General features: G+C 43.2%; 2 protein-coding genes across 4 annotated transcripts in view; one reads left to right on the plus strand and one right to left on the minus strand.

Annotated features, from left to right (window-relative positions):
• UPK3A (uroplakin 3A) overlaps positions 1-11,754 on the minus strand; it is a 66,860-nt gene extending 55,106 nt beyond the window's left edge. Inside the window, exon 1 of the mRNA XM_074572789.1 lies at positions 11,648-11,754. Within this exon, the coding sequence (XP_074428890.1) occupies positions 11,648-11,672 (25 nt within the window). The 5' untranslated portion in view covers positions 11,673-11,754. The remainder of the gene's footprint in view (positions 1-11,647) is intronic.
• A 3,064-nt stretch (positions 11,755-14,818) lies between these two features.
• The window catches only part of KIAA0930 (KIAA0930 ortholog), an 87,997-nt gene continuing 84,539 nt past the window's right edge, over positions 14,819-18,276 (plus strand). For all 3 annotated transcript variants that reach the window (XR_012587468.1, XM_074590530.1, XM_074590542.1), the window contains exon 1: positions 14,819-15,108. Coding sequence is in view for 2 of the 3 variants with exons in the window: in XM_074590530.1 (XP_074446631.1) it covers positions 14,964-15,108 (145 nt within the window). In the remaining variant the exon portion in view is untranslated. The remainder of the gene's footprint in view (positions 15,109-18,276) is intronic.

Genomic DNA, 18,276 nt, shown 5'->3' on the forward strand with positions numbered 1-18,276 from the left:
GAATGATAAGTAGCTCCAAGGTCTTCTGCCTCAAAACAGCACTTCTGTCAACTGTTTTGGAAACAAGTGTAAATATCATTAATGGGATCCATTCTTGACTGTAGAAATGGAATGAAACATCCGGATGCAGTTGCCTAATATCATTAGCATCACTTATCATTTTGACCAGATCATAAAGACCTAATATGAGGCAAAGCTTTTTTCCCCCCCCCCCAATACACTTTTGACAGTGCAGTTCTAATTCACGTTCTTATTGACAATGGAAAGAGCCAAGTCCTACTCTGCTGCTGGGCTAAAAAGCTACATTATTTTCTGTCACTAGATTTGTTCTTCCACACCGAGATACCGATATATTAGTAGGAGGAGCGTGGGAAATCTTGTATTGAAGTATATATATACACATATATATCTAATTCACTGCTTAAATGAGGGGCTTCCTCCTTTTTAGTATTAGTTATGGCACTGCCTAAAGGATCCATCATGCTAAATGATACACCATGCCAGGCCCCATACAGATATTAGTCTCCCGAAGGGGTGAAAAAATAAATCACTGCTTACTGTCTACACAAGTTTGACACAAAAGAGGTTGGCCAGGGAACAGAAGCACACTGGTCTGAACTGACTCATTCAGGGCTGACCAACATGTCAGTGGCACAGCCAGGGGTGGAATCCAGATTTCCCACATTCCTACCTCACAAAGGTATTTCTGATCTTTGACGTGTATAGATTACAGAGCCTCATTACCTTGCTGTAATGCAAAGTAGCAATCATAAAATGCCCAGCAGAACAGCACATGCTGCCCCGTAGCCAGCAATCCCTTCGAAGACTAGAAAATTCTCTATTGCTGCAACTAATGCCAGCATCACATACAGTTGCGTGGAAGGTGGAGTTTCTGCAGATTTATCAAAGAACAATCTGTAAATTCATCTGCCCTGAATGTTTGTTTTTCAGCCTATGCTAGTGAGCAGAGGCTACTTGATAGCAACTGCAAACTCTAGTGTAGACACTTTTGAGTACATTGGAGCTCAGGTTATGTCCCACCTATTTTTTTCAGGAATTGTCTCAATTTGTAAGAGGAGGACAGTCTGTGAGATGAAGACACATGTTTTCAGAGTGATCCTTAATATCTGATGCACTTTCAGAATGTGTCAGAGGCCTTGCAATAGAGCTATCACCATGGCAGAAAAATGTTGACTGGTTTTCTGATAAAGAGTTGTTTACCTGATTCTCCCTTTTCCCGAAAAGGGATGAAAGAAGGGAGTTTTGTGATGTGTCAGCTGTCCTAAACAGTCCAGCTGTATTGTTTTTTAACAAGGATTGCTTGATAATTAAAAAGGAATATCTTTAATTTGAAAACAAAACCTTCTATGGAATTGGTAAGAAATCTTTCAATTAGCCCACACTGTCATGGCACCCCCTTGATGCTGGACTATTTGAGCAGACCCACCCTACTTTACAACAGTGTTAGTTCCAAACAAAGCATCCTACTTTCAGGCTGATGTATTTTAGTGTCAAAAAAAGTCAACAGTTACTGTGGCAACCTGCTGTCATTGTCCAACCAGCAATGTTAGATTGTTACATACACCTACCACATGCAATAATAGCTATTATAATGCAAGATAATGACATCAGACCTTTGTGCTCCTGAGGGCTAAGGCAACATTGCATCAAAACTTCTTTACATTGGCATGTATTCCTCATGATTTAAAACCTCTCCAGGGTCACACACTGGCAAACTACTACCAAAAGTAGCTCTTGTCAGGGTGCTGAGACAGCTGGCTGCTCTGCAAGAGGAGAGCCATGAGCTGCCAGGGATTCTCACAGGGCTGACAGTGCAGGGTCCTCACCAGCTAGAACCTATCTGACCACTCCTAGCGAGGGAGCAGAGCAGATTTTGGGGTGCCCAGGGCAGCCTCTAACCCAGAGCATCAGGCAACAGGCTGGAAAGTCAAGACCACGAGTCTGGGCCAGTGTCCAGATCAGCAGGGTACATCACCAGGCATGGGCATGGCTGCAGCAAAGCTCAAGCTACTAAAGTTGTGAGCCTCAGCTTGAAAGAAGCTCACAGAATTAGTGCGAGGTGCTCCCACTGAGGCTTCTCAGCAGACACGTTCAGGTGGAGCCTCTACAGAGGCTCTTTTTCTTTCTTTCAAGGCTACCAGCTACTTCAACTCTGGGTTGGCCTTGAGCCCAGGCACCCAAAGCCCCAGGGCTCTGACAGCAATCAAGCAGCTTTTCAACATTTTTATGCCATGTCAGCTTTCTGCCTCTTTTCAAGGCTCTGCTTAGTCATATTTTTTTTCCTTTTTGAACTGTTAAATCTGTTTACATTTTTATTATACCTCTAACATTTGAGGATGTCATACATGGTGCTTCAATTCAACTACAGCAAGTTCCCCAGACTGAAGATGCGATCCCCTGGTATTTTCCTGACTGAGTACTGATTTCAGCAAAGAGCCTTGGGAGACACATTCAGTAGGTCTTATTGCTCACTAGCTTGAACTTCTGCTACGGAATTTATTTTTACCCTGAATTCTTTCTGAACTCTTCTACAGACTCAGGGGCTAGCATATGAAACAGGACAAACCAGCTCAACTGACATTCAGACAGGTAAACTCCCTTATCCAGGACAAGGTGTCACCGCCACCAAGTCACTGTCCTGTGCAAGCCCCCAAACCACAGCTGGGAATCATTTCCCCAGCCCAAAGCTGCACTGGACTCTTTCCAGTGTAGAGGAGTTGTGTGCCATGGTTCAGGGCCAGTCTCATGTCTGCTTGGTTTGCTAGTAAAAATGTGGTAAAGCATTTCAAGAGTGAGCAGACTGAGTTGTAAACAGGTTTTCTTTCTCTCATGGGTTGCAGAATTCATCTAGGTTTGACAAAAAGGCTGGAAAATGTGGAAAAAAAACAACCACTAAAGAAGAAATGGGAGTGAGGGGTGTAGCCAGCTATATGGAAGGCAGATTTTTACAGATGAAATGTCAAGTGACACCCAAGTTATTAGCAGAGACCTGACACTTTGGGATGCTTTTGTTATGACAGTTTCCTTATCTTGATTGCTGCCATGTCTGATTTTTGAAAGACTCCTAACATCTGATTTCTAAAGCTTTATGCATAGGAAATAGCTAGTCTGTTTAATCTCTTCAGGACAGGGACTATCTCCTCCTTTGTGCATGCATAATAATAAGAGCCAGCATAATGTAGAGTTTTAGATATCGCATGGCAAACTGGAGCATTCAAAGCTGTATACATGGCATTTTTCATTTAGTTTAATTTGAAAATATTACCCTTATTCTTTTCTTGCTGCCCAACAAATGAATATGATCTTCCTAAGTGCAACTGTCCCTTTCTACCTATTGCAAGCACTTAAGGCTGTGTTTACACCTCAGAACATATGGGCCTTACAACGGGAGTCGTGACCCAAGCTATCTGCAAAGGTGCAAGCAAGCCACTGTAATAAAGCATGACATCAAACCAGCTCATTAAGAGAAACTCTGGCAGTTATCAATTACACTGTTGAATGAAAGCATTTGTCAGAGATAATATACAGCCAGGCATCCATGAACAGACAATGTAACACCAGCTAATTAACCACCAAGCCTTTCCATTTACTTGATTGAGTTTGGCAAGTAGATACAGCATGTGAAGCCACCATGCTACAGGGACTTAATGCTTGCACTTAGAGACATTAGCTCTTCCTGACAGGAAATGGCTTTTCTCCCCTAATGTTTCCACAAAGAGCTAGTAAGACACAGGAAACACTTCTGTGCATTTGGCATCTGATATCCATAAAAAAAAAACTTCAGCAGTCCCTGTAAGCAGCTAGGACTAGATGTCAGAGTTGGCACACACAGTAAAGTCTTTGACTCAAAGCAGCACCCCTTGGCACCCCTGACATGCAACACTTATTAGATAAAGAATTTTCCAGGAGAGAAGCTGACAACCACACTTCGGGTGGATTGAAAGAGACATCTGTGAAAAAGGAAGAGATATTTGCAATACACTTGCTTTTGGCCTTGGGAATCAAATTCATGTTTCAAGAGTGAAAAGTTCCTCTGACTAAATTCATGACATCAAGTAATCACTCAATGCTCTACAAGCAATTAGAACTATGAAATTCAAATTTATGTTCTTCAGCTTATTTATGTTAAATATGCTAAGAAAAGCCTTTTTTCAGTGGAAAGAAGCATCTTGCCTCCTGAAGCTCCTTAACTGCCTGTTTTTCCACTACACTCCATCAGGAAAAGAAATCCCACAGCTTTCTGCCCAAGATAAGCCCATAAACTCCCTAAGTCTAGCAGATGTCTCTACCTTTTAAACTGATCTGAGGAAAACTTTTTAAACCTAGAATATTTGGCTAAGGAAAACACCACTACATGAAGGAGTGCTGTGCTGGGGAAACCCAGAAACCATGGGGTCTGACTTTCCTGATGATGTAAATCATCTCTTCCTGTTCTGACTGCTCCAGTCTGACATCAGCCTTGCTCCTCAGCGCTAGTAGCAGAGATGGACAGAAGCTGTTAAAGTTCAACAACGGCTGTGAGAAAGCAGGGCATTTCACCTCTGATAACAACTAACTTGTAGGCATTTGTTTTTGCTATTAATGCTGGCAAAAAAAGTAACCTTAACATAATTCCTAGAATAGGATAACTTGTTTAAGTCCAGCATTCCCTAGGAAAGCATGGGAGCGTACAGCCAGTGAACACCCTGCCACTAACACAGGAAGAGCACTAGACGCCTCAAGTCTTCAAATGTTTCTACTCTTTACTCCTGGTGTCACTCAGATGCCTTACAGCAGAGAGTAAGCTTGCCTACAAACAGTAAAGAATTTTAAGACACGCAACCCCTCCAAAATACCATTTGGTGAATCCTTTATGCATTGTGAAGCCCATTTCAGATTTATACATATATATAAATTGCCTTTAACAGGAGACAATGTCTAAACAATGTAAGAACAGATATACACCCTTTAGAAGTAAAGCCATAATGTCCAACCACAGAAAGCTCTATTGTATTACAAATAACTTCTGGTTTACATAAAGTACCAACACACCTATAGGGAAATGGAAAACTAAACTAATTTCATTTCAGTTCAGATTGGTGGACCCTTGATAAGACACTATACAGGCCAGACTTATGCTTTTGTCAATATGCTTTGTCTATTGAAAGTCTATTGAAATTAATATCCTCACAACATTCATTGCACAACATTAGTGCAAGGCTTATTGCATGAAGTGTAATAGCCTATGACATATAGACAATTAAATGATACAAACTATTGCCTCCTTTTGTCCTTAAACCTCTGTATGTTACTAAATCTGTAACTATAGAAAAACAAGGTGAACAAGAGCAGCAAGTTCTCTGCGTGTTCAGCAGATAACAGTTACTTATATCTCCAGTATTAGCCTTTATCATTCCCATCAATGCATCCTTGTGGTAAACATGTTTACCAATCAAATGACCATGCTCACGTGCAGCACAAGTAGATGAAATAAGCCAAAGTTACTCAAAATTTGTCAGTTTAGCCTGGTCATTGTTTATTACTTGATTAAAGTTAAGCACCTGGGGAAGTGTATGCAGAACAGGAGCCCTAGGGCAAAGGGACCCAAGACAGTAGTGTTCAAGAAAAGGGAGTGAGAAAAGAACAGTGTCTTGGAACGAAAGAAATGATGCACTGATAGAACATGTGGGGTTTGAGGAGTTGGAAGCATGTGGCTTTCAAAAGAAGCAATATTACTAAAGACTAAAAGGAAATGATAGGGTAAAAAGTAGTAAAATTGAGACCATAAGGAAGACTGATTTCAGTGATGGCCTGAGAGGCACAGGGAGCAAGACGAAGAAATGAAACCAAAGACGTTACTTTTAAACACAAAGATACTTTCCTATAGATTCCTCTGGAACATCAGTAGACAGAGAATGGCGACAAAGGTATAAGCCAGCTATCAATTTAATTACTCTAACTCTCATGATTTAGGATAGCAATGTTGAAAACCAGACATTTTAATAAATCCTGAAAGCATTAGTTCCACTCCAACTCCACTGAGTAGTTTGGCTGCATATGCAGCATACACTTAAAGATAAACTTGCAGAAAATCTGATCTTAGTGTTGCCCCCAGCTGTAAATACCAGGCTGATAGGAAATACCAGGAACTTAGCTTAGATCTGTTTGTATCAGTAGGCTGGGAAGAGTTAACAGCTCAGAACAGGTCATTGAAGTCTAGTTCAATTGAATTAACTGCTTGCTTCTGCTAAGTTGAGAATTTATTTTTTTTTTAATATTTTCTTTCCCTCAATAGCCTGCTTCTGCTAAAAATGTCAAAGCACCAGCAACTGTTAATGAAGTATTCAATTAGTAATGCCACACACTTACATGGATGGGGAACCTGGAGCTCCAGAAGAGATGCATGGCACTAAATACTTGTCGTTCGGATTTGTTTAGACATGTAGTATGTCAGTGACAAAATGCAAGAGGCCTTATACTTTTTGCCTCCCAGTCCACTGTTCTAGCTTTTTCATAAAGTTTATGTCCTTCATTGTCACTAATTACATCTGTGTAAATAACTAAGTCTGTGCTGCTGACTCTGCTACTCTTCAGATTCCTTTTACTACATGCAGGCAGTCTTCATACAGGCTGACTTAACTTTTAGTCTAGGTTTCTTTTATAGCAATTACTAGAATTTCAGATTTCTGCCCTTCAAAATAAGTTCTCTTTCTGCCTCAGAATAAACCCATCAAACTGATTTGTGACACTGAGGTCAGCATAAATCTTCTTGCACTTTCACACCTTATGGATTTAGTGACAATCACTGAGGCAAAATTAGTCTAAAGTAATCCAGACAAATATGATAGTTTAAGTGACATACCAATTCCTGTGTCCATGTGAAGAAACCTAGAATTGTACCAGCTAGAGGCTTGACTAAACAAGAATTTGAGAACAGTGCATGGTATCATTAGTGACACATTTGTCAAACGTACTGGTTTGGCAGGCTAGGTGCTGGCCTTCTGGCAAAGCAAGTTCTTAGTTTCAGACCTTTCCCGACCTCAAAAGTCATTGTCCTTCCCTCTGCTGCAGTTTCCCCTCTTGCTCTGTTAAATACTGTGCTCAGTAAGGGCCACCTTTTTGCAGGTGTGTACTCTGCTTGGATTAGTAAGGTCTAAGGCTTCCTAAAATACCCAGCCCTTACCAGGAATTTAAGTCTTATTTATCTGTTTTCTCATGTTTCACCTTGTGAGGATGACCTTGCTTAATTTCATTAAATGTATGTTCACTTTCAGTGTTACAGTTTTAAATACAAGGCACAACTTTCCAGGCACTGCTGTATATAAAGGTTACTATATAAAACACTAAAAGCACAATGTGACTATCAAGATATATAGTCTGAAACTTAGGAAGTAATTGTTTGTAATTAACTGGATGAACAAAAATTAGGATGATTTGAAGTGATAATAAATTGTTGTGAAGTCACTAATGGGTGCCAGTCTAAAACATACAGGTGTAATTTCTATGATTTTCTGCAAGAATAATAGATCACATCATTTATAAAAACATTTATTGAAAGAAGTATGGCTAAGAGTTCTCAGAAATAATAACCACTCTAAGCACTAAGAAATGCTTTACAAGCCACTAAACAATTGAGATCATTTTCACAGCTTAAGGTTATAGCTACTCTAGCTAACTCCACTTTCTCAGTTCACCACTGGTGAATCATTAGCACTGGTGGAAAAGGAAGATCTCACAGAGACAACCTTAGCATCTCACCTTGAACTAGTGTTGAGAAAAATGCATGATGCCATCATGACTAAGACACTCAAAATCACCAACATACCGTAACAGTTTGAGACCATCTTCAAAAATAAAATTCCTGTTTTCACAGGTTTTCTTCCCCCATCTCTGAACAACACAAAGATTATGTTTTGACTCTTGAGAAAAAAAGGAGACATTTCATATACTTTCCTTTAAGCATTAACAGTACCTCGAGCATTCACCTTCTTTGTTTTGCTTTACAACTCGAACAACTCCTCCATCACAAAATCAGAGATCGAGCTCCTTGCACACATGACTTGATGCCTTTATGAGAAACATTTACTATCTATATTGTACAGAGGCAGCGAGAAAGAGCATTGGGCAAGTTTAAAAAAAAAAATCACAAGATGAAGTCCTGACCTCACTGATACCCACTGGCATTGTCCTTTTACAAATTCGAATCTGTAAAGCCAAATTTCACCCGAGATATTCCTGACAATAAAATTGGGGTTTGGGCAGGGAAGAATTGCTCTGCTAAACCCGATTGCCCTAGTTCATGTATTATATAATATTTTATGTAATTATATGAGTACCAGAATATTTTGCAAAGGTAAAGAAATACTCTGATTAGATGTCAGTGAAAGAAGAGTCTGAGCAGAGTTCAACTAAGTGATCTTTACAGAAAAACGCCTCTGTCCTACAGAAAGTGTTGAAAATTACCTGAATTGTCCTGAATGTAGTTGACTCACTCTGAACGTTTGCCTAAGTAACTATGAATCCAAAGAAAGCCCACCATACCAAGTTCTTTATCTAGAGCTGCTGCTTGTGCATTTATCATAGCAACCCAGCCTATCAAAGCAGATGTTCTTGAGTACCATTTCTTTGCTCTCTGCTCATAGGTTCTTTCTTATTTTGCCTGTTATTTAAAATATTAACTAATGCTCATTAAAATCAATACTAAAACACTAACATAACTATGCAAAGTAGTATAATCAACATAACGTTAAAATCAGTAAAATAAAAATACTGTTTATTACAAAAATCATAGGCTTTTTAAATACCCTTTTGGTTAGGTAGTTCTAAAAATAAAAGGTTGAATCAATGCTGGTTGCATTCATACAGTTGTTACTCATTCTCAAATTTGATTTTGCCCCTACCTTTTTAGAAATGTACACAAACTTACAGGAGTTTAAAGTCTCATTTCCAAATTCCAATATAATTATTTAGAAATTGCTGCTGCAAATTCAGTTTATGGGAAGTTATCCCACATGTTCTGCCAAAAGAATTAAGAAGTGAATCACTACATTCTTTATAAACTGTGCATGATTTGATCACTGCTCTGAACAACTAATTTCTTTTATACCCTCTATGACTGCTTAACTTTACCCTTAAGGCAGGCTGAAACCTGTTCTTTGTGGTTACAAACAGGTCTTGCGTATGCCTTCAGCATCATCTGAAGTGGACGGCAAACATGCAAGATCCCAGTAGCAGCAGCCGCCAGATCAGTGCAGCTTGGTGTTACACAACGCTCAGTTCACAACTCTTGACTCATCTTGCCGAGCCACTGCAGGCTCACCGCCCAGTTCTCTTCACCCAGGCTTGTCATCTCAGAGGATATAGGTAATACTTGAGCTCTCTTACACATTCACAGTTCAGAAATTCTGTGTCCCTAGGAAGGGGACATTTCCTTATCTGTCACTGCATACACACTCAAAGATTGCAGACATGCCTACATAGGCTAAAGAGCACAGATTCACAGAGGCAAGACAGATAGCAGAAGGTGAACACTTCAAGGAGCTCAGCAATATGTAAGCATCAAGTAACACTCTCCAGTGAAGAGCAACGTTAAGTTTGTCACTGCTTTGGACAGAGTTCTCAGCAGGTATTTGGCCTGTGCAAGCTCCATGTTCCCTCTGCTGTTCAGGCAGCTTCCTGGCCAGTCCATTTTTTTCAGGAAAAATCCTGTACCCTGAATGCAAATCCATACCCAGATTGGCAGGGGCTGCCTTGCTGCAAGGGGCTTGCCTTTATCAAGGGACTGCCCAGATTCCCTAAATTTTTAAGGAAAGAGCTTATCTATGTAATAAAAAAATAACAAATTCCTACTTGGACTTCAAATTTGCCAAGCTGATAGAGAGCTTGGTGTGGGTTCATAAGTGGCAAGGTGTTTCTACTGACAATACAAGTACAGTTCAAGGAAAACAATGAAACACGGATTCTGTGTAAGTGGCTTATAAAACCCAGGAGCCTGTTATCACAAAGGCTACAGTTCACCTCTCACATCCTGTTAAGGGAATTGCCCTCTCAGGAACAGCACGGGAGCAACCTAGGATAAAAGGCTCAGGTGCAGAAGGCTCATGGGTTTCTGCTGCAGAAGAGTAGGATCAGGCTGGACGGAAAGCTCCTCATACAAATTCAGACATATGTTTCTACTCCTACAATGCAAGACTAAGCATCTCTGGCTGCCATTTAGCACAATATCCTGTGGCCATTAAGTGATGAAAGTAGTGACAGGGATGACAAAATTAGTACAAAGAAAGGGGGAAGGACAAAAGAAGGCTGAACAGGTACAACACTTCTAACTTCAGAAATACATGACCTTAAGGACTCTGCTGTGCATTCAGACGAGAAACTACAAGGGATAGTTGGAGCTGAAAAGGACTTGTAACATTCTCTAGATAGAATTTTTCAGGAGCTTTAATTGTAGGTTTAATCTTGGGAGCAGAGTTGGTCCTCTGATGAACACTGGAAAGTTCCAGCAGTAACTAAATTATCTTTAAAGCTGACCGATTTAACACAGTTTATAATGGGAAGACCAAAACTACTGTGTCCTAAGTCAAAATGCCTTGATGCAGTTAGGGAGGCAATTAAGTAAAAACTGCAGAATTAGTTTTTATGTATAAACTCACCAGACAGCCTGCCTTCATCAGAAAGCAGCAGGCTATTGAAGATAGAGATACCCCAATTTATGACTGATATGCGACTAGACTTTTTAAGCAAACGGCTAAGTCTCTTCAGCACAAGACCGCATTTCACACCCTGTGTCTTTAAAGCAGAAATAACATCCATTTGCCACAAGCAGCTGTCATAAATCCGCATTAGTAATTATCAGTAAAGAAAAACATTTAAAAAAATGAAGGTACTTCACATGCTTGTAATGGGTTGAATAGGGCTTTCAGAATTACAAAGTCTATTTCTGCAAAAGTTTATGCACAGAGTTTGAAGCGCATAAGAAGTGCTGGTCTCTTTGACAGGCTATAAGTAGCTACATGAGTTTTGACAGGGTCCATGCTCTAAGGCATATATAGTATAGGACTCATCCACTAGAAATACATTCAAATGCATTAAATAAGCACATATCTGTAACTTGCAAGCTCATCTTAATTGTTAGATATTCACAAACCATATGGTCTTATTAACATGCACCACAGATTGTCACTATTAGCTGCCACCAAAATAAACATAGTAAGGAAAATACGACTTTATATAAATAACTTGCTTGGCTTTCGTGTAAACGTAGCAAAGCTTGACTATTATTGACTAATCCAAAAGACATACTTCACAATGTTAAGTCAGCTGGTTACTTACTATGAATTTGAGGTTTTATATTTCTGCTTTATGCTTCTGTTATACAGTTAAGTTAAAGAGATGCATCCAGCCTACCCTCTGACCCATAGCCTATCCATCTTGCTGATTAATGCACATATTTTACATCAGGACAAAAAGAGCATTATTGTATAAGTACAGGAATCCATTGTCAGGTCACTATACAGGCTAAAAGCTCCCTAGGGACCAGGGAACTGGGGGACACTCCCATGTGGGCAGTGCCCTTTGGGGGCACAGCCCAGCATTGCAGAGCCTAAGCAAAGGGACAGCATAAACCAGAGCCTAAGTCAAAAGGTACCTCCATGGTGATAGGACAGGTCCATGGCCAAACTGAGAAGCCAGCCCACAGGTCAGGGTCAACAGCCAGACATAGACACAGCTGCAGTACAACCAAAGACAAACATTCCTTCACCATAGCTCAGACAAAACCTCAGGGATGAGATTAAATAGAGTCTCCAGCCTGTGGGTGTGTGTGGAGGCCCCAGGTGGGGCTGGTCAGGGCCATTAAGGCCTATTAGTGCCCCCAGGGCCCTAACACCCATTACCCCTTTGCAAGGTGGAGAATTTATTATTTTGTGTGCAGCTGAGTTCAGTGAGAGCATGCGGGGTAAGATAGGGCTCCTGATACCCATTATAGTGATAACATTGTGCTAAGTGTCGGTGAAGATGATGTTTAGGAGCAATATGTAAAGAGAGAATACAATCCCCCCTCAAGAGTTTGGCTAGACAGAGGGGTCTGTTGTTTTAAAATGTACCATGGGATCTTTAAAAACCAAAATCAATTAGCATTTCAGATTTCTAACTGTTCCTAAGGGTACTTAATCGATAGCCCCTTTAAGAAAATAGACTTCATCCCTCTATCTTCTGATCAAGAGCTGTGCGCTTGGCTGGGGAGACCTATGAGAAGAAAAACAACAGAGGATTTTGTCTGTGGGCCTGTTTTGGTAGAAGCCAGAGAAAGCTGAAGGTAGGGCTAGGAACTGAATAAGGCTAGGAATCCCATTCCATGATACAGAAGGCCTGGGTGGGGTCGCAGCAGGTTTGCTTAATTGCATTTCTTAAGCAGGTGTGCTGGAACTGTAGGGTGAGGGTTAAGGGCTCAGCAGAAGGACTGAACTGCTGGAGGCTCTGGAGAAACAGCTGCAGGGATATCTACTGGCTGGTGACACAAGAAGTATCAAGTATTTCCATGTACACCTAACATGATAGCGGCATTGGGATCAAACAGTAATCTACTATGGAAAAATGCCTGATCCTTATCTAGTACAGCACGGCACAAGGTAAATGAGACCATGAGCTCCTCTGGCAGCAGATTTTTCCTTCCTTCTGTCTCAGGTGTCATATCTTGGCAATGTCAGGAACAACTTGGAGGCTAACAGTACAGGAGAGTCCTCTGCTTTTCCCCTTTGTAAGCCCATGGGATAAATAACTCTACAGCATGCATTTATAGGGCCAGCATGTGACTACAAACCTGCATTCTCTCCGAGAAACGGAACTATCAGGTTTAATAATGAAAGAGGTGCTTAAGTCCCATGATTGTATGTCCACGCTTTCCATTGCTTTGTAAAAAAGTAGGCATTTCACTAGCAAAATGTTGCGTCAACTTCAGATTTCTCTCACGTGTCCAATTCGGCATAAGGGCTTTCCACAGAAAATACTCTTGTTTATACCCCTGTAATTGGAAATCAGCATATGGTTGTAAATAGCATTCAGCAGGTGTCTGACTGTTAGTGTATTGGTGTCAGAAGTTGACATGAAACTGAAACTGGAAACATGGCATAAACGTATGCTATTTTGGACAACGGTCATACAGCATTTGGAAACTTTTCTTACTAAGCCATAGCAAAAAGCCCAGGTCTCAAAAGATGTCCATCTCAAGTCTTAAGTCCTCTGTCCCCTTCCCACCACTGCCTTCAAGGCCTGCTAAGTTTCAAATAGGACTTGACAGAGAAGAAAAGGCTGCATAAGCCTTACAATATTTTTAGGAACTGAGGAGGGTGTAAAGTAATATTATAAATAAAAAATGTTGAGTGAATTGTTTGCAGAAGAATGGGACAGGCAGTTGTATTGCTCTCCATCTGTGGCTTAGCAAATCCTTAATTTATGAGCTGAGGAAGGTCTGGCCATTGTTGGTATCTGCTGGGGACAACCAGCAGCAGCAGCAGGACTTGGGGTCCAGTCACTGCAGCACAAGCTGGCTTTTTCCCTGAAATCACCCATTCCTGATTTACATTACACCTCACTGGCAAGATGTGCTAATACTAAGGGAGAGGAGACCCAGCTCTTGGTAGACACTTCAGGGGATGCCTTAGGTTGGGTTTTGTCCCCATAGCACTGTATGTGTATGGTTACAGCTGGCGGGGGACAGGAGAGCAAGAAGGAAGCAGCAGCTCAGGAGATTTGGTGTCAGTGGGGCAGGCAGGAGAACTCCGCTTGCAGTGGCAAGAGTCTGGGGGCAAATCTATGGGACACAACGAGAGGGGAGGATAGGGAAGAAGGTGTCCAGAAAGCCTGACTCGAAACAAAAGGTCTTGAGATGGGAGGGACTGAGGACTGTGTGGGCTGCCCTGGATGATGGCCAAGCACCTGGCCCTGCTCTCCTCGCAGAGCCTGCCTGCAGGTGCATTTTCTTATCTTTCTTCTTGTGGGGTTACAGGCCACCTGAAATACTGTTTTGCATTTTCTGCTTGGACAGATCATAGAATGGTTCAGGTTGGAATGGACCTTAAAGATCATCTAGTTCCAACCCCCCTGCCATGGGCAGGGACACCTCCCTCTAGACCAGGCTGCTCAAAGCCCCATCCAGCCTGGCCTTGAACACTTCCAGGGATGGGGCATCCACGGCCTCTCTGGGCAACCTGTTCCAGTGCTCACCACCCTCATAGTGAAAAATTTCTTCCTGATATCTAATCAAAATCTACTCTCTTCCAGTTTGAAGCCATTACCCCTCGTCCTGTCACTACATGCCCTTGCAAACAGCCCCTCCCCAGCTTTCCTGTAGGCCCCCTTCAGGTACTGGAAGGCCGCTATAAGGTCTCCTCGGAGCCTTCTCTTCTTCAGGCTGAACAACCCCAAGGTTTTCCGTCGCCAAAAGGCCCCGCTCGAGTATTTTAGGTTTAGATCCAATCATTGCCTGGAAAACCCTCCGTGGGGACAACGACGCGCCCGCAACGGCCACGGGGGCGGGGGCCGCCGGCTCCTGGCCCCGCCCCCGCCACGCCTATAGGGCGTGGCGGGGGCGGGGCCAGGAGCCGGCGGACCCCGCCCCCGTGGCTGCTGTAGCAGGAAGCGACGGAGCGCGGCCGGGCAGTGCCGGTGGAAGCGATCGCGGTGTCCCGGGTGGCGGGCTGTTGTCGACGCCCGGTTGAAACTTTCTGGGGGGTTGAACCGGGGAGGGTCTTCGCCCCCTCCCCTGCCGCAGCCCGGAGGAGGAAGAGGAAGAAGCAGCAGCGTTGTCGGGAGGGTTTTCTGTTCGTTGCCAGCGGGCGGCCCCCGGCTCCGCCCGCCGCTGCCGGGAGAGGCGTGCGGGCGGCGGGGGCGGCAGCGCCGGGTGCCGCGGCCGCCTCCGCGGGGCGGCCTGACATGAGATCATCGCCGGCGGCGGCAGCGGCAGCATGGCCTCTGCCAGGAGCGGCGGCCGCGTCGGGCCGAGGGACGAGGAGGCCAACGGCGACCTGGACCGCTCCCTGCAGCAGATGCTGCGGGCGATAGCGGAGGAGCGGAGCCGCGCCGGCCTCCGTCAGGAGATCAGCGGCCTCGGTGAGTCGGCGGCCGGGGCCTCCCCGCCGGCTGGGCGGGAGACGGGAGGGGCAGCGGAGGGGCGGGCGCGGCGCCCCGGGGTCCCACTCCGGGCGGGAACGGGGAGCCCCCGCCTCCGCGGGGCTGCGGGATGGGTCGGTCGCCTGCTCCGGCCGGTGCTGCCGGTGGCGGTGGCCCGGAAACCTGTTGTGTGTGTGCTGCCGGGCTGTCACGGGGATGGGCCCTTTTCCCTTCCGAAGTCCCCGAGAAACCGGAGAGAGCAGCTGTCTGCTCCATTGTCTGAAATGCCCTTGGAGGAAAATGGTCAGAAGGCACCACGCACATCAGCCAATGTTATTTATATATATATATATATATTTAAGTATAACCTATGTGTCATGCGTTTTGGAATACAAACAGAACAAATTTTTCGTTACTTTTGCCAGTGCATGCGGTCGTATGGCTTCTCAACTGATCTCTGTAGATTATTTTTCTTTTTTTTCCCCCCTTCTGAGTCAGACACCTCCCTTCGCTGAGTAAATGACTTCACGCTGCTTGCCATGGTCTAGTAAGCACATAACGTTGTGGCTCTTGGTGGTCAGTTAATTTTTTAAATCCTGGAGGTTTTCTTCAGCTTTTGGGCTATCTTGTTTACTAACATCTCGATCTATGCAAATTTTATGTGGCACGTCTTTATTTAGCCCTTGGCAAAGCCTACGCATTGCAAAATAAAAGTTTGAAGTTGAAATTCAGTTGACTTTAGGCGACAGAGTGGTATGACAGCTCCCTTAACCAAAATCCTTCGCATCAGGAAGCTCTTCTGGCTAGGCTAATGCATAGAAATCATTTGTTTTTATGTGCAACAATAGAGATCATAGACAGAAGTTTTTGATGTGAGGAATGGTTTCTACCTACTTTAAGGGGATGAATGCCCAGAAGTCCTTGCAGGGTCAGGGCTTTGAATTATGAACACTGATGTTCCATATTTCTCTTGTTTCTTCCATGTGGCCTTTATTAAAGGCTCCTTCTTCCTCATCTCATTTATAATGTCCCAACATTCTCTGTTTCTTAGTCTTCCTTAAAAACCCAGAATGAGTTTTTGTTTGAGTTTTGCTGGCTTTGTGATGTGGATTGGCATGGGAAATCTCTCTGGTTCTCCATCTGACCTTTACGCACCAGTTTGTCTGCCAGTGCTTACTGTGGTCTCCCCAGGGAGGGATGGGCTCTCCCTCCTTTATTTTTGCCTTGCATATAATGAAAGCTTGTGCAAACAGAGAGAAATGAGGAGTCTGTCTTGTTTGTTTTTGTTTTTTTTTTTCAAATTAAATTGGATCTCATGGCTTAACTGTAGTACAAAAACATTACAGGGCCAAATAAAGTATTGTGGCAAAGATACTGTAACCAAAACAGGACAAAAAAAACCCAAACCAAAATGCCTGTGAGATTGCATTCATTGAAAAGCTGTTGTCAGCTCATGTTTGGCTATAACATGTTTGAGTGAAAATAAAGACTCATAGGAATAGAAATGTCACCATCGCTTTCTTTGACTGAAATTGGAAAAGGGAAAAACTGTGGTGGCTGGTAAGAACGTAGAAACACCTCCTCTCCGCTTGTGTTTGAATGCACAACCACAGTAGTTCATCGTGAGAAGTCCAGCTGTGTAACTTTGGAATAATCAGACAAGTAATAGACAGTATTGCACCTCTCTTCTACCAGAAGATGACTTGAAAGGAAAACCTCAGGAGAACTGCTCAGCTTGTTGCACTGAGGGGCTGATCCTGGCTGTGGAGACTTGCCTGTGTATGTCCATACCTTTGTGGAAAGAGGTTACGTCTCACCACAGGAGTGCCTCGGACATTCAGTTTTTATATCTAGGGAACTCTTAGCTGAAAACACTGCAATTTGCCAAGCCATTATGCCTTTCCCACAAGTGCAGTATCCTGCAGGTGGAGGAGTGCCTTATGTATCCCTGCCCTCAGCAGCTGCAGGTGTGATGGACCTTCAGCTTTTTTTTTAATGCAGGGAGAATCCTGTGGTGGCTATTTCTGGGCAGAGTTGCTGAATGTTAGTTCCTGCTGGCACTCCCCTTGCTAATTCCTGAGCACTGCGGAGTCACAAAGTGGGACCCCTCTCAAGATTAGAGGTTGCAGATTCAGATTACTATAGGAACATGTAAATCATCACAGCATCTGACCAGCTTTTTTAAACACATACATAGTATTACTTCAAGTTTGGGAGGAACGTATTGGGAAGCTTTCTTAAGGCCTAGGAGACAGAGAATCTCTCTCTGCTATAAATCTCCACTTTTGTGTATTGAAGGATGTTCCGAGATTTTAATTTCATTGTGTGCTGCATGTTACCTGATATATAATCTTGTCACTCACAGTGAATGACTGCTTTCCCCCCTCCCCCCCTTCTGTGATTTATTACTATGGAAGTAAATAGTTTAAATACTTCTCTTAGGAAGAACACTAAGCTTTCGGGGTGGTGCTTAATGGAAATTGTAGATGAACAGAAGGTTATCAGGTGTAATCCCATGGCTTAAATTTATACACGTCTGGACTGCCCCAGCAAATTCTGCTGCAGGCCACGCACCATAGTCAAAATAACCTGGGCTATTCCCGCATATGCCGGGCACAAGCAGCACAGCAGATGTAGAGGCTTTTCCTTGAGTTCAGTACTCATAAAAGTAGTCACCATCCCATATGGGTTCAGGTAGCTAACACAGAGGTTTTGTTTGCTCTTCGTGCCTGGGTGCTATTATTTAAAACAGTCCCGATGATCCAGCCTGGAGCTGGATGTCACCTGTTTGGCTGCAGAATGAGCATGCCCAGAGCTGATTTTTATATTAGTGATGTTTCTTTTCCAATGGCCAAACCCTTTTCAGCTGTGTCAGTAGGTCAAACATGTTGTGAGTTTTTTCTGAGTTCTCTCGAAATCAGCTGACAAAGACTTTGACTGTGTTAAATTCTGGGTTTTTCCCGAGTGCTGTTAACGTCCCAACAATAAAATGGGACTTACTGGGTCATAATTTGGGCGGCCTCTCTCCTTTTGTGTATTTCCTTTAAGTGAGCCCCTACTCCCCAGCCTAAGGAGGAAATTGCTGGTTTTGCTGACGCTGGATTTTGGTGAGAGGAATTGCTTTATTTCAGGATTATCACATGAGCATTTGGACAAGTATTGTCAAAA

Source organism: Larus michahellis, chromosome 1 (genome assembly GCF_964199755.1).
Source record: "Larus michahellis chromosome 1, bLarMic1.1, whole genome shotgun sequence".
In the NCBI taxonomy this organism is placed as follows: domain Eukaryota; kingdom Metazoa; phylum Chordata; class Aves; order Charadriiformes; family Laridae; genus Larus; species Larus michahellis.